At 40.9% G+C, this 16387-nt stretch overlaps 2 protein-coding genes across 4 annotated transcripts in view; one reads left to right on the top strand and one right to left on the bottom strand.

Annotated features, from left to right (window-relative positions):
• The window catches only part of Fas1 (fasciclin 1 Fas1 domain-containing), a 379485-nt gene that overhangs the window by 158760 nt on the left and 204338 nt on the right, over positions 1 to 16387 (top strand). The gene's annotated exons all lie outside the window — the stretch shown is intronic.
• On the bottom strand, positions 5501 to 14472 carry LOC143342009 (uncharacterized). Its single transcript, XM_076765490.1, is given in 5 exon segments — positions 5501 to 5643; positions 8354 to 8464; positions 8467 to 8506; positions 8508 to 8574; positions 14366 to 14472. Coding segments are annotated over 5 exon segments (468 nt in total).

The following is a 16387-nucleotide window of genomic DNA, read 5'->3' as shown; positions in this document are numbered from 1 at the left end:
GTTACTTGGATTTAGGGGTTCCACTTGGACAGTGACTCAGAGAATAAAAAGAAGGAAAAATAATGGAATTAAGTTCGTTGAATTCTTAATATTGTCAGGTTTGAACAGTCTTTGTCAGAGTCAAGTGTTTCGACTTCCCATCGATCATAGATAAATAAATAGTTACTTGGATTTATGAGTCCCACTTGGACAGTGGCTCAGAAAATAAAAGGAATACAAAATAATACAATTAAGTTGGCTTTCTAATATTACCACGTTTGATCAATTTCTACCACGCCCAAGTTTTTCAACTTCCCATCGATCATAGATAAATAAATAATTGGATTCGTGAGTCCCACTTGGACAGTAGTACAGAGAATAAAAAGGGCAAAAAATAATGCAATTGACTTGCTAATATTGCCACGTTGGATCAGTAAAATTTCTTTGTCGCAGCCAGGTTTTTCGACTTCCCGTCGATCCCGCCATCGATTGTCGACAAAAGCAGGAAGAAATTATGGTCTGACGAATGGTTGGTTGCGCCGCCCCGTTCACGGTGCCTAACCGCCGATTACAATGGGCACCGTGCTGCCAAAAATTGACACGGTCTTCTCGGTTTCACTTAATCCGACCCGATGTTGGCCCGGCAGTCGCGACACCGTCAATTTCCTGTCGGTCACCCTCGAGTCGTTTCCACGGTAGCGATCATGGGCCTCTGAGTATTCTATTATACGGACGGCCTACCAGATGTCACGGGGTTCCTAGAGGAGTGACACCGTGACCGAAGTCGTTAACGTGTGAAATGCATCTGCCACCGTGGGTCGTGTCTTCGACCCGTGCCATTCCCATCTTGCCAGGCTGTTCGCGCTCCATTGTGCTACGTTGTACTTTACTTCTCCTTTATTCGTCATTTTACGCGTCCCTTAGGAAGGTTTCACACCGAAAATCGCTTTTTCTCCAAACTGCAAATTGAAACTGGAAGAATCCAGATGAGCACTCGAAGGCAAATATTGCTTATTTAGGCCACTGTCCAAGAGATTTAATAACAAATGAAGTAGTTCTAAAATTACCATTAAAATAAAAGATTGACATGGAAATATTTTCCCCGACCTGCATATAAAAGTCGAGGCAAAGAAATTGCCTTAACGAAGTTTCACATTCACCCGTGACGTTGCAACGAAGTGTATTGCGTTAACATATTAAATTTGTCTTTGTATTGATCACTGCCAAGCCTCATTATGACGTTTTCGACCGTATAATTTGTGTACCCTCTCGGGTAATTAACGTAATTACGTTACAGATTACACGAGGAATACAAAACAGAATATCGTATACTTTCTTGTACCAAACATTAAATAAATGATAATTAAATACCGTTTATCCCGCCTTAAATTAAATAGAAACGCGTGGTCCACGCGTATCGTGTTCAAAAAATTTAATTAATACTTTGACCCGCAAAAATACGCCACATCCTACTTTGTATTCCTCTGACGTTCTAAATACAATTATTCCGTAGAATATTACGTTAATTAAAGGGCCGAAATTATACGAAATTCTACAATCTTGATTCTAATTTTCATTTAACTATAAATTACTTAAAATCTTTGCCCATTTCGATCACTGTGATTGCTTAACACTAGATTTACGGAAGCCGTCAATTTGACGGATGCAGATCCCATATTTAAAATTACAGAACGCGTAAATATTATTTTTTAACAACTTATGTTGAATTTGTTCGATGCAATGGCATGAATACACATTCTAATTAAAAGAAAAATCGTATTTTAAGGTAATCTAGTGTTAATCGCGCGAGAAACGAATAATCCCCCAAGTTCTTCTCAGATCGTCGTCGTTTCGCGAAAGAGGATGTTGTTATCCTGAATCAGTGATCAGACTGACTAGGCGAGTTGGGTGACGCTGCAGCTCTCTGTTAAATTAGAAGTTACTCGTTGCACTTTCGACGCCCTCTCTTAACCACCTGGCTGTCGACTCTTCCGACTGTCCAATTTCCACGTGAAACGACGGGATCACACAAAACTGCACTCGCGACCCTTGAACTCCGACAATTTCCAACATACACGGAAGCCCACAAAGCTCATTCGGAAGCAATTACTCGGATATCGTGGCCGTGGTATTGCCTCAAACGTAAATTTTATTTCTCGTCGTGTAAATTGAGCGGGGCGAGCGTGTGCAATTCAGATTTCACAAGACATTAATTATTTGAAAATTAGCGGTTGGATGAAATCTCAATGATATCACAATCATTTCGAGATTAGAAGGGAAGATAATTGAAATTATATTTTCCAGTGGATGAAAAGGTTTTCTAGTAGGTCTTGAATTAAATCTGGAACAGAGATCGTAATAGATCGAAGAGAAGCGAACGATACAGCGAAGAATTAGGTTATTGCTAAAATTATTTAACAGTTTATATATTCTGGTACAGAGATCAGGAGGGCCGATTGTAGAACCAGAGACATTTAAAGCAAATGTTACCGAGAATAATGTAGCTCTTAATTTTCCCAATTAGAATCGCAGGTGAGAGGTTAGGTCAGATGAAATGTTACATTGTATAATTTTACATTTGCCCGTTACTCAAGATTCTTACCCGAATAGATGTATTTTATTTTCGAAGGTAAAATAGTTCTCAAATTAAATTACAAATATTTAATGCTCTGCCTGTTTCTTTATTCTCCATTACCAAGAATAGTTCTCTATATTATGACAGTGGCAGGATTTAGCAAACACAATATTATCTTTTCAGAACACAGTTTGGACAATGGCACCTTGGAAATACACTTTCCAGCGAATCTATCGGCGAAGTATCTTTTCCTGTACGGTCGTTCCAAAACCAATTTTACCCTATTCGTTTGAAAGTCCAATTTCCCGCCGGTATTGATCTTTCGCGGCTTCAATTACATCTTATGAAATTACGCGAAAACTTCCCTCGGTCGAAGTAAAATCTACTTAGTCCTGAAATTTCTTCACCGACGGAATTGCACCGTAGGTTCGCATTCAAGTACGAAGAGTAACCAATTCCTAATGTATAGTCCGGGCCACACTATAGCGAGGTCGTAAACTCGAGTGAGTGTCAAAGTTTACACGTTTTAGTTCCTGAAACAAGTGAATTGACAGAAATACAAGTAGCTAAGGGTCTTAGACCATAGTTAGGGCAGTACGAAGAAATATTTTATCTAGTATCGCCATTTTTAGAGGTAAAGGTCTTACTCAAGACTTTAATATCTTAATTTACCTGCTTATAATAATGCATCTAAATAATGAAAAAAGGTAGAAAAGAAAAAGATTCAGAAAGGCACCCTCAAGAGTTTAGTTTACGACCTTGCTATATTTTGGCTCGGACTATACCTTTCTTTCAATCGCCCATGGTTTAAAAAATTCATAAAGAGAGCTTTGCAAATCCCTTCGATGGAAATCCAACCGTTTCCTGCGAGTTCCCTTAATTATAACAAACCTTACGAATACCTAAGTCTGAAGTAACAATGAAAATTCCTCCCCTTTGACGCGCTAAACTCGAGTCGAGGCTACTCCCGTCGAATGGTCTTCGATATCTAATTAAATCGCTGCGTAGTCAGAGACCCACTCCCGTACTTTTAACGATAAATATAATTAAAGATCAGGACACCTCGACGCGAATGATGAAACGAATAGGTTCACGGCCGTGGAACGAGATTGCTTAACCGATGGTACGCTGAAGAATGCCGGGAGTAATTAAAAAAAAAAGGCTTTAAAGGAGGGGATGACGCGATCGTATCACAAAGGGCCTCTTCCGGAAAATGCAATTTCGCGTCCGTGAGATCCTCCCGCTGTTAATGCCGCGCAGAGGCACTGGCCACAGAACGACGGATCCCGATATTGGCGTCGCGATCGGAATCGAAACGGAAGGAGGCCCGAAGAAAGCAGCCAGACGAGGCTGCTTTTGTGCTCCCTTTGAGTTAACAATTACCCGAGCACGGATAGCAGCGGCAGGCTCGTGCCAAAAACGGTCTCTCCTACGGGAGAGCTCGCGTGTCTCGAGCCTGGGCGAAACCGTCGCCAGGATGAATGGGAAAAGACAAGAAAGATAGAGAGCAACGAGAGGAGTCCCTTTCATCAGATTCTCCCGACTTCTTTTGCCTCTTCCATCCCGTTCTGTCCGGCCACTCCACAATAGGAATCGCGAAGCTCGGATGGGAATACACGGTTCATTAGTTCCCAACGTTTGAGAGAACGTCTGCCCCACCCACCGCCAACCACCGATTCTTCCATGGTCTTTATCTTTTACAGCGGGATTTCTTCCTTTTAAATAGGGCCGGATCTCCACCATTGGCTGATTAGATCGTCCCGACCAGCGTAATCTCGATAACCGAGAATCGTTGCCTGCGGGGGTGGACCTGGGGGCCACTTGTTCCCGTTTTCCAAACCGCAATTGCGCAGTCCCCGGTGTCCTTCGACTTTCCTCCTCCTTTCCACGGTTCTTCCCGTAATCCCTTCCGTTCGGGAGGGTTGGATGTCGAACTTTCGTATTTTCGAACACTCGCGACGCGCCGATTTGCAGTAATCTCTCGTTAAAAGACCGAATTTTGGCCTCGATTAAAGTCTCCGGGATCGTTTCTGTTACTCTTGCATATATATTTGGGACTCTTGGACGAAATATTGTTAGCATTTGGACTATTATATCTCCAAGATGAAGTTTTGTTTGAATATTCTAGTATTGGAACGTCAATTATCGAGTTGCGATAATCTCTCCTTATAAGACCGGATTTTGACATCTATTGAAGTTTCAGAATTATTTCCACTATTCTTGCATATATTTTAGGACACTTGGACGAATCATTGTTGGTCTTTGGACTATTATAACTCCGAGATAAAGCTTTAATTACCTGAATACATCAATTTACAGTATTTCCTCGTTATAAGACCAAATTTTTGCCTTGATTAAAGTCTCGAGATCGTTTCTGCTACTCTTGCATATATTTTGGAACTCTTGGACGAAATATCGTTGGTCTTTGGACTATTATAACTTTGAGATGAAGCTTTAATTATCTAAATATATCGATGTGCATTATTCTCTCGCTACATGACCAGATTTTTACCCCTAGTGAAGTCTCAGAATCATTTCTGCTACTCTTGCATATATAATGGAACTCTTGGACGAATCATTGTTGATCTTTGGACTATTGTAACTCTGAGATGAAGCTTTAATTACCTGAATACATCAATTTGCAGTACTCCCTCGTTAAAAGACCGAATTTTTGCCTCGATTAAAGTCTCAGAATCATTTCTGCTACTCTTGCATATATATTGGGACACTTGGACGAATCATTGTTGGTCTTTGAGCTATTATAGCTCCGAGACGAAGTTTTAATTATCTGAATATTCCAGTATCCAAACACCAGGTCGAGTTATCGATAAATAATCGAATAATTGGCGTTGGAGGGCGGGTGAGTATCGTATTTTCGATCGTTTCGTATACTTGGAGGATACGTAACGCGAACAAAAGTTCCCCGGTTAGTGTATTTCCAGACGACTACGTCGCACGTGATAGGAATGATACATTTCCCGTCCAGCGTGACTCACCATTGATAAGGATTAATAGCGCAGTCTCCTTTGTACAACGGCACATAGATCTTGCCCCGTTCTGTTTAAGTTTAAGCGCGGCCCGTAACTTTTCTGCAAGATAAATCAACGTTAACCAGATTTATAACCGTAGTCGAATGTTTCGGGCCACCCTTCCGTTAGTATCGATCTCCGTTACTCTCATCGTTTCGATGTGCCCGTCTTCCCTCGTCCTGACACGTACACATCGAGGACTGCGTGCATTATAGAATCCGCGTGGCGAATTCGAACGACGCGATGTCATCCTAACGCGTCAAAAATCCGAGGGAAGAAGTCCCTTCCTTTCACCTTGTTTCGCTCGCGAAACTTCCAAAGCAAAAAATTTTAATGAAACTGGTACAGTAGATTATGAATTTTGTGATACAATTCATAGTACTGTATTTAAAATTTGTTTAACAGGGTTGCAAGATTGCTTCCAAAGCAAAAAATATACGCCTAATGAAAGTAATACAGTGGGTTGTTAATTTTGTAATATTCGTATAATTCATATGCATTAAAGATCCAAAGGAAGAAGTTTGTTCGTTGCTTTCAGCCATCTTCTTTGGACTGCCAAACTTCCAAAGGCAAAAATCTACTCTTAATGAAACTGGTACACTGGATTATGAATTTTGTAATATTCATACAATTCATAATACTGTATTTACAGTTTGTTTAACAGGGTTGCAAGATTGCTTCCAAAGCCAAAAATATACACTTAATGAAAGTAATACAGTGGGTTGTTAATTTTGTACTATTCGTATAATTCATATGCATTAAAGATCCAAAGGAAGAAGTTTGTTCGTTGCTTTCAGCCATCTTCTTTGGACTGCCAAACTTCCAAAGGCAAAAATCTACTCTTAATGAAACTGGTACAGTGGATTATGAATTCTGTAATATTCATACAATTCATAGTACTGTATTTACAGTTTGTTTAACAGGGTTGCAAGATTGCTTCCAAAGCCAAAAATATACACTTAATGAAAGTAATACAGTGGGTTGTTAATTTTGTACTATTCGTATAATTCATATGCATTAAAGATCCAAAGGAAGAAGTTTGTTCGTTGCTTTCAGCCATCTTCTTTGGACTGCCAAACTTCCAAAGGCAAAAATCTACTCTTAATGAAACTGGTACAGTGGATTATGAATTTTGTAATAGTCATACAATTCATAGTACTGTATTTACAGTTTGTTTAACAGGGTTGCAAGATTGCTTCCAAAGCAAAAAATATACGCCTAATGAAAGTAATACAGTGGGTTGTTAATTTTGTAATATTCGTATAATTCATATGCATTAAAGATCCAAAGGAAGAAGTTTGTTCGTTGCTTTCAGCCATCTTCTTTGGATTGTCAAACTTCCAAAGGCAAAAATCTACTCTTAATGAAACTGGTACAGTGGATTATGAATTTTGTAATAGTCATACAATTCATAGTACTGTATTTACAGTTTGTTTAACAGGGTTGCAAGATTGCTTCCAAAGCCAAAAATATACACTTAATGAAAGTAATACAGTGGGTTGTTAATTTTGTAATCTTCGTATAATTCATATGCATTAAAGATCCAAAGGAAGAAGTTTGTTCGTTGCTTTCAGCCATCTTCTTTGGACTGCCAAACTTCCAAAGGCAAAAATCTACTCTTAATGAAACTGGTACAGTGGATTATGAATTCTGTAATATTCATACAATTCATAGTACTGTATTTACAGTTTGTTTAACAGGGTTGCAAGATTGCTTCCAAAGCCAAAAATATACACTTAATGAAAGTAATACAGTGGGTTGTTAAGTTTGTACTATTCGTATAATTCATATGCATTAAAGATCCAAAGGAAGAAGTTTGTTCGTTGCTTTCAGCCATTTTCTTTGGATTGTCAAACTTCCAAAGGCAAAAATCTACTCTTAATGAAACTGGTACAGTGGATTATGAATTTTGTAATAGTCATACAATTCATAGTACTGTATTTACAGTTTGTTTAACAGGGTTGCAAGATTGCTTCCAAAGCCAAAAATATACGCTTAATGAAAGTAATACAGTGGGTTGTTAATTTTGTAATCTTCGTATAATTCATATGCATTAAAGATCCAAGGTTAGAAGTTTGTTCGTTGCTTTCAGCGATCTTATTTCGCCGAAACTGGCTTGTTAAACAGGACAGCAAGATTGCAGGAACTTCGAAAGGCAAAAATGTACCGATTAACTTAATGAAACTAGTACAGTAGATTACGAATTTTTTAATATTCAAATTTCTTCTTACCATATTAAAGGTGCACTCGTTTGGAAAATTTGTTCGATCAACTACCCTGCACCAGACACAATATCTTCCCCCACTAATAAAGAATCTCTGACGTTAGGGAATTAACTTTAAAAGAGTTAGCGATTCGAATAGTCGGCGAGTGTAAGAAAATTTCCAAAAATTCTCGAACGTATAACGGTTATTGTCGAAACGGTTGGAGGGCTTTGGAAGCCATTCGAACGAAATGAAATACCGCGTGACGATTCGAGACACCGGAATTCGTGCGCGATGTCTCGACGATATTTCTGGGGAATAAATCGCAGACTCTCATATCCAGAGATTGGTGACGATGGCGGCGGTTTCGTTGGTCGGGCCCCCTAAATTTCCTTAACGCGACGCGCGTATATTATTCGATCCCGAAGGCGCGTCGGGAGGAACTTTTGTGCCCGTTTCCGGGCGTAGGAAATACCTCGCGACGAAGGTTTGGGGATGGTATCTGTGGAGGGGGAAAGGTAGCTACGACGTAAGAGCATAGACAGCACATACCGAATATCCTTTACGGAATCGTGTCTGCCTTTGTAACGGTGTTTCCAGCGGGCTGGCTTGCCGGGGCCAGTACGAAAGAGAGATATTGAATCGATAAAACCCTCCTCCGTCGAGTTTTACGGCACGATTCTTTTCCGGGACAATTTACGATTTCCGCTTTTTCCGCCCGCTATCCGTCGTTTGTGCCGATTTCGTCTGCAGCCACGTCTCCTTTATTAAATCCGAACAGGGTTGTCTTTCTCACCCCAGATTCGATCTCTCCAAACATCGCCATACTTGTACGCCTCTTTAAATTGTTTTCGTTCGGTCAAAATACTTTTTACGGTCCTCTGAGTCGTATCTTTCGAAATTTACTAATTATTTGTTAACACTTTCGTGTCAAGAATGTTAGAAAATTAAATTTTGAGTCCCCAAATTGTGCAAAACCAATGATTCAATCTCTCCAAACGTCGCCATACTTGTACGCCTCTTGAAATTGTTTTCGTTCGGTCAAAATATTTTTTACGGTCCTCTGAGTCGTATCTTTCGAAATTTACTAATTATTTGTTAACACTTTCGTGTCAAGAATGTTAGAAAATTAAATTTTGAGTCCCCAAATTGTGCAAATCCAATGATTCAATCTCTCCAAACGTCGCCATATTTGTACGCCTCTTTAAATTGTTTTCGTTCGGTCGAAATATTTTTTACGGTCCTCTGATTCGTATCTTTTGAGATTTATTAATTATTTGTTAAATCCTTCGTGTCAAGAATGTTAGAAAATTAAATTTTGAGTCCCCAAATTGTGCAAAATCAATGATTCAATCTCTCCAAACGTCGCCATACTTGTACGCCTCTTTAAATTGTTTTGATTCAGTCAAAATATTTTTTACGGTCCTCTGAGTCATATCTTTCGAAATTTACTAATTATTTGTTAACACTTTCGTGTCAAGAATGTTAGAAAATTAAATTTTGAGTCCCCAAATTGTGCAAATCCAATGATTCAATCGCTCCAAACGTCGCCATACTTGTACGCCTCTTTAAATTGTTTTCGTTCGGTCAAAATATTTTTTACGGTCCTCTGATTCGTATTTTTCGAAATTTACTAATTATTTGTTAAAATCTTCGTGTCAAGAATGTTAGAAAATTAAATTTTGAGTCCCAAAGTTGTTTAAATCTAACGAAAATCGAAAACACTCTTGTGATAGTGTCCCCCCTAATAACATTCGTTTCATCTGCTAAATAATCCACGTGGTCAGTTGCAAGTACAAAGAAGTAATATCGAAAAGGAAAACAGTGTGTGTCCCATTAGTTTCCCGAGAACAATCCAATCAAACGTCGATAAGGGGAGCCCAGGTTATCGCGATAGCAGGGAAAGAATGGTAAAAACGCGCCCGGGAATGTGCCATTGTCGCGGAATTGGACCCGATTCGAATCTTCTTAAGAATATTAGCGGGACGAACGATGCGTCTTAAACGAGAAGCTCGCGTGGTTGTCCCTCGTATAGCCGAGCTATTATCGTCTACGCCCACTTCAATTAGGTTTCCACATTGCTATCGTTGCCGCATCAACATTGTCTTCTGCTCTGGAAGCGCAGGGTCGAGTGTAATCGACCTTACAGTCGAGCATTTCCGTCCCTAGTTAACATGAATACCGAGTAACGGCTATGTCCACGGCGGTTGATAATCTTGGTTTAAACAGCACCAAGCGTTTCGAGACCAAGAGAGATTGAAAAGACCCCAATTCACGATTTCATCTCGATTACTATTCATTATATACATTTTTTAACCCCGATTTAAACCTATCGTGCATCCAATTTAAAATTTCTATTTACTGTAATTTAATTCGTATATTTTATTAGTGTTTATCGGTGATGCAAACACAATTTGAACGGTTGATAGCCTTGGTTAGACAGTACCAAACGTTTCGAGATCGAGTGTGATTGAAAAGACCTAAATTCATGATTCATTGATTGAGGCTTTGTTAAAAAGTTAAAAAAAAATAAATTAAAAAATTTCAAATCATTCACGGAAAAATTATTTTCGGTTGCAGGGGTCAATTATAAGTATTTTTGGTAAATAGGTACACCCCAAAAATCCTACGCAGGTTCGAGAAAAAAATTTAGAAAGTGCAGAAATTTCCGGCGAAAAAGAAAATTTCGAATCGTTCTAAAAAAATTATTTTTAGCTAGGAGGGTCAATTACAATCGTTTTTGGTGAATAGACATATCCCCGAAATCCCACGCGTTTTCAAGAAAAAAATTCCTTAGCGAAAATATGATGTCTGACCATACCGTTGATATGTTTCACTGAATTTTCATGCGAATCTTTAAAACGTCATAACTTTTGAACGGATTGGACGATTTTAATGTTTAAAAAAGCAAACAACGCGTATTTTAATGGAGAATATGCAGAGATTATGAAAATGTTGGAAAAATTGTTCCTTGACCCCATAAAATGAGAAAAACCCCATTAAAATGGTCCAATTTTCAAACAGCCATAACTCCTATAATAGTGAATATATTTCAATGAAACTTTTTTCTGAAGTAGAGCTTATGGGTACCTACAAAAAAGTATTAGACAACTTTTCTGTAGAGCGTCAAACAAAATTATTAAAAATCAAAAACGAATTTTTAAGAAAAATCGACAGGGGGTAGATGCCTAAATTTTTCAGCAAAAAAAAAATTCAAATCGTCCTAAATATTTTTTAAACCCGATTTAATCCTATTGTGGACCCAATTCGAAGTTTCTGTTTACTGTAATTTAATTCGTACATTGTGTTAGCGTTTATCGATGATGTAAACACAATTTGGGGAGTTAAATGGCGGCAAAACGAATAAGTACACGGGGCCCGGAGATGGCGTGAAACGTTAGCTAATAACCTCGCCTCCTCCTCACGCGAACGCGTGCAAACATCTCGCAACTTTCTGCCTCGGTGACGAAGTTATTAGCTCGACTCGCGATTCACGGGGACGATGATGCGCCAAAGGAAGACGTAAACGTCGTCCCGACGCTGAAATACTCGGCGTTTTCAACTACTTCGCGAGTGGTTGTTGCAATCGTAAACAGACGACGGGAAATTAATTACGCAAACATTAACCGGTTAGTTTGCCCCCGAGTGTCTTCTGTGTCTGACTAAGTGCCTCCGGTTTCCAACGACACAATTTCCCACAGTAAACAGGAAACTTGTAACCGATGGGATACTTTGCGCGAGAGTCTTCTCTTGTCTGATCGATTCTTGAATTAATCGAACGACTCGACATTGAAGAAATTCACGTTGCTAACCGCTCGAGATAGATTCAAGAACTTTCTGGAGAATTTCGCGTAAGCACCCGCGGTAGCAAGGCCTGCTTATTTTCAAGTCCAGGCCTCTTGACACTTTCCTCGTTAGCGGAGGCCTATGTTTTTAGGCCAGAACGTGACGAATCTGCCAACCCTGGTCAAAGTCACGTCTGTCTTGAGAGCTTCTTCCTCGAAGACACACTTTAATATTGCTGCAAAGATTGCAGGTTTTGTCAGAAAACCTACACGATCAACTAACAATACAGGAATTGCATTTTAACGATCTTGGAAATAAATAGGAGCTGATGGGATAGATCAAGGTTTAGGAACTTTCATCCTACTCAAACTGTAGGATGAAGTAGAGGTCATTGCATAACTTTGGGAACCTAATTTTTTCTCAAATACTTTCCATCCCTTTGCAGTCTCCCTTCCTTGACCCTTCACCTAGCTACACCTAATTCTTCCCATCACAACCCTGATTCCATCTATCAAGCGCCACTACCAAAAAAACGTTCAGAAATTTTCAGACTTAGATTTCATATAATAATCAACCCTTAAGTGGATTATTATATGTAATCCTCCAGTTCATTATTTTTTAAATGCTTCGAGGGAAAGTCGATTTCCATTTACCAATTTGGTAAAAATCAACATTGAGTAAAACAATTCAGTCGAGATAAAGTCCACTTAAGAGTTAATCACTGAGCCTACTCCTCCACTGGTCACGCAGGATTCCAATTATCAAATGACGCGTATAACTATGAATTATTTCATTAATCCAAAATACCAGAGAGTCGCCCAGGATCGATCCACTTTGCAAGCGGCCAGGAATTTCAATTTGTTCGTGATACAATTCCCTCTTGCCTCTGTGTCCATGATCCTGATTCACAAAATAACGCAACTTTCTATCCTGTGAGTTGTTCCTCGGGGACCCTAATCTGGTCTTCGTTGCACAGAGTCGCGCGAGGCGTTGTCCAACGACGCTTAACCGCGTCTTTTGAATTTACGTTCCGCTCGCCGGGTCGATGCTGCGGCTATGAATTCCAGTTTAAGCGTGCACGTCAGGCTGGCATGTGGGCAACCTGTAATGTAATTGGAAGTTCGTGGTCTCGACGACGCGCGCGCGGGTCTCTGTTGCGCTTAGGGGCGCCTGTCCCCCTTCAGCCGCGCGTAGCAATTTCATTTAATGCAGGCATACGCGCGGAAACCCGCTATCTACCGCGAAAGAATCGCGAAATTTATGGCCCCGCTTATGCGTGGCTGCATACTGATAGTCGTTTACGCGTGTATCGGGCCACGAGAAGAAATGGGAGTCGAGGGACTCGCGTTCAACGCACCGCTGATTCCCTGACAAACTGGAGGAACGATTCTGAGCGACCTAATGCACGCAGTTACTGTGCGTTCGCGAGATGTTGGCAAGTGGGCGGCACGGAGGAGGGGCTACGTTGGCTCCGCCCTCGTCTAAACTAGAGTGGGGAGCCAACGAGACCCGCATTCCTCTCACAGGTCAACTTCTCGCGGACACAGAGTACATTTTTGATGAAACACAGAATGGTCAGTAATTGTTATACGAAAAAAGTTCTGAGGATGAAGGGATTCTGGAGTACTCGAAAATCAAATAGCTCCAAACATCAAGCCAAACGTAAACTCTGTAAACTTTCCACCGCGTTCTAGCCAAGACCAACGAGGCTCTCGTGCAGAAAACGCATAAATAGCTGGGATATAATTGCGTACTCTCGACAGCGAGGGTTGAAATTATCACTTAAGGGCACGAATTACCGTAATCGAGCTGTGTTTAAAAAATAGAACGCGCCGGATCGGAATCGTCGACGCGTCACGGAGGCGTCATCGGAGAAAATCCGGAAGATCGTTCACGGAGAGGTGAACGTACGCCGACTCCGGAGTTAATGAACACCCAGTCCAGCAAGAAATTAACAAGATTAATCGCAATGAACGTCTGTCGCAGCGGGTTCTCTGCACGCTGGACGCCGATGACGGAGGGCAACTCCGTACCGAACGATGATTCAACCCGCACGACAATTTAGTCGCTTATCGCGTGACTAACGTGATTGGACGAATTAAACACGGCCACGACGAGCCTCGTCGCTGTATAAGGTCGTCGATGCACAAATGCCCGAACGTGCCTTCATTAGCCTCGATGTACGCAACTACGGGGCAACGCTAAAGGGCATTAGCCCAGAACGTGCTACGATGGCCTGCCGGTAGATGCACGTGTAAATACGTGTTCTTGCGCGCCCACGCATCCGAACCGATCGCCCACGATGGTTCCTCTTCTTCATCGCGGTCAAACAGAACGCTCGGTATCGGAACAGCATGGTTTAGTGGCGCGCCTGGATGCCCCACGGGGTGTTAATAGCAGCGCTGTTTACGTCGAGGCATCTGTGATACTATCTGCTCGGTGCAATACTGTTTGGTGTAAAAGGCCACAAGCTTGGCTAAACTGACCTCCATATTGAATGACGTCCATAGTGGATGTATAGGAGTTGACGGTATTTGTTGGAAATGGAATGTTTCTATCGTGGGGAGGCTTAGGAATCTGTTCAGTGCGGTATTATTGACTTTAAGTGAAAGTAGGTAGCTCTAATTCCACGACAAACCTCTTCAAACGAAATTCAACAAACCCTATTCGATTTCAAGATGAGAAACGGTGCAGTAATCCTCGTGACCAAGTGATGGACTTGAGTTTGAGACATATTTTAGTCCCCCAGTTCCAAGAACAAACCTCTCCAAACGAAATTCAACAAACCTCACTTGATTGCAAGAAGAGACAATGCTGTAATTCTAATGACCAAGTGATAGACCTGAGCGTTAGATTGAGTCAAATTTACAAGAGTTGATAGATGCCATTCTTGAGGCATATTTTAGTCCTCTAGTTCCAAGAACAAACCTGCCCAAACTAACCCTAATAAACCCCATTCGATTGCAAGATGAAAAAAAGTGCAGTAGTCCTGATGACCAAGTGATAGACTTGAGTTTGAGACATATTTTAGTCCTCCAGTTTCAAGAACAAACCTCTCCAAACAAACCCTAATAAACCCCATTCGATCGCAAAATGAAAAAAAGTGCAGTAGTCCTGATGACCAAGTGATAGACTTGAGTTTGAGACATATTTTAGTCCTCCAATTTCAAGAACAAACCTCTCCAAACAAACCCTAACAAACCCCATTCGATCACAAAATGAGAAACGGTACAGTAATTCAATTGACCAAGCGAGATAGACTCGAGGTGGAATCATTTTAATTGCCTTCGAGCTATCGTGCGTTTCAGGATGCGATCGATCCCCTGCCCCTGTTTACCTCGCTCGTCGAGGAAACGCATCGTAGTTCGTTACACAAGATGCTTCGAAACGTTTCGACGATCGAGCGTGTTATCGAGCCAAGTGTAACGAAATTAAACCGCGCCCCGCGCGCGTACACGGCGTATAATTAAAATCCAAACGATCGCGATACAACGACCTCGCCGGGGTGCTTATTACCGGAGACGCGTAACGAATCGATCGACATTCACTACCGTCAGACACGTGTTAAACGTCATTATCCCCGACAAGCGAGGACATTAATTACACGGAGATCGAGTAAAGTAGGCAGAGGCACCGATATATCCATCGACACCAGCGCGGAGGCGGTCGCCTGTTATCGACTCGTTCGATGTCTGAAGCATGGCCTGTGCACTGATTAGGCACACAGACGCTCTTCGCCTGGCGCGTGTGCCTCTTCAAGAACGCCGTGAATGGAAATGCCTGAAGGCGCGTTTTCTAGAAGCTCACGAAACTCCCTTAATTAAAAATCCACGCGTTAGGAGACTTATCAGGTCAGGAATTTGGATTTAGGGTATGCAAAAGGACCTGCAATACAGTAGTGTCGCGATAGATGACCGTCAGTGTCCTCCCCAATTCTTGAAACTGTCTCTGAGAGTCTCTAAACTTGTGTGTCTAAAGTAAATAAATGTAATCAACACCATAATAGGGTCTAACATTTGTGACTACCTTGCTAGGTCATGAATTTGAATTTGAAATATGCAAAAGGACTTAGAATGCAGTAGTGTCGCGATAGATGACCATCAGTGTCCCCTCCAATTCTTGAAACTGTCTCAGAGAGTCTCTAAACTTGTGTATCTAAAGTAAACAAATATAATCAATACCATAATAGAGATTTGTTTACCTATAAAACATGAAATAAAAAATTGTTAACTATAAACGATCGCATACCAGATCAATGGACCCAAGTGCACTGTTATGAAAATTTATCGGTGTTAATTTGTAGAGTTCAGGTATATCGTGATAATTTTAAATGGGTACGCGACCAGCGTAAGACTATTTTTTTCAAAGAATGGCGCGCAAATGAAACGGTAACGTTCGCGGGAAACGCTCGCGTAGCTTATTAGCAAAAATATTTCGTTAAATGAGATACCGCGAGGAGCGTAATGAACAGGACGGGATTCCCAGCGCCGTAACTCGTTACGTATTAATTCACCCCGAGACGAGAGTTAGATGATTTGTTTGATTTTTGGAAGTGCTTTCCACGTTTCGCACGGCCGCCACGAAAAATTATAATTATTGTAACGAGGTTCGTACGAAAGCAATTTGCAGTAGTTATGGGGAAGTTGAGACGTCCCGTACTCCCAGCGGCTATAATAATTACATATTCTGATACTTCAGCTCCGATGGAACATATAATAATCTGTGGTATTTAAACAGGACGAGATTCCCTGTACCCTTGTTACAAGATATCAGATATCTTCTTTGTGTTACATTCTTTTCCTTCCAGATTTAAT

This window comes from Colletes latitarsis, chromosome 5 (assembly GCF_051014445.1).
Source record: "Colletes latitarsis isolate SP2378_abdomen chromosome 5, iyColLati1, whole genome shotgun sequence".
Lineage (NCBI taxonomy): Eukaryota > Metazoa > Arthropoda > Insecta > Hymenoptera > Colletidae > Colletes > Colletes latitarsis.
This window is presented reverse-complemented; position numbering and strand designations above follow the sequence as displayed.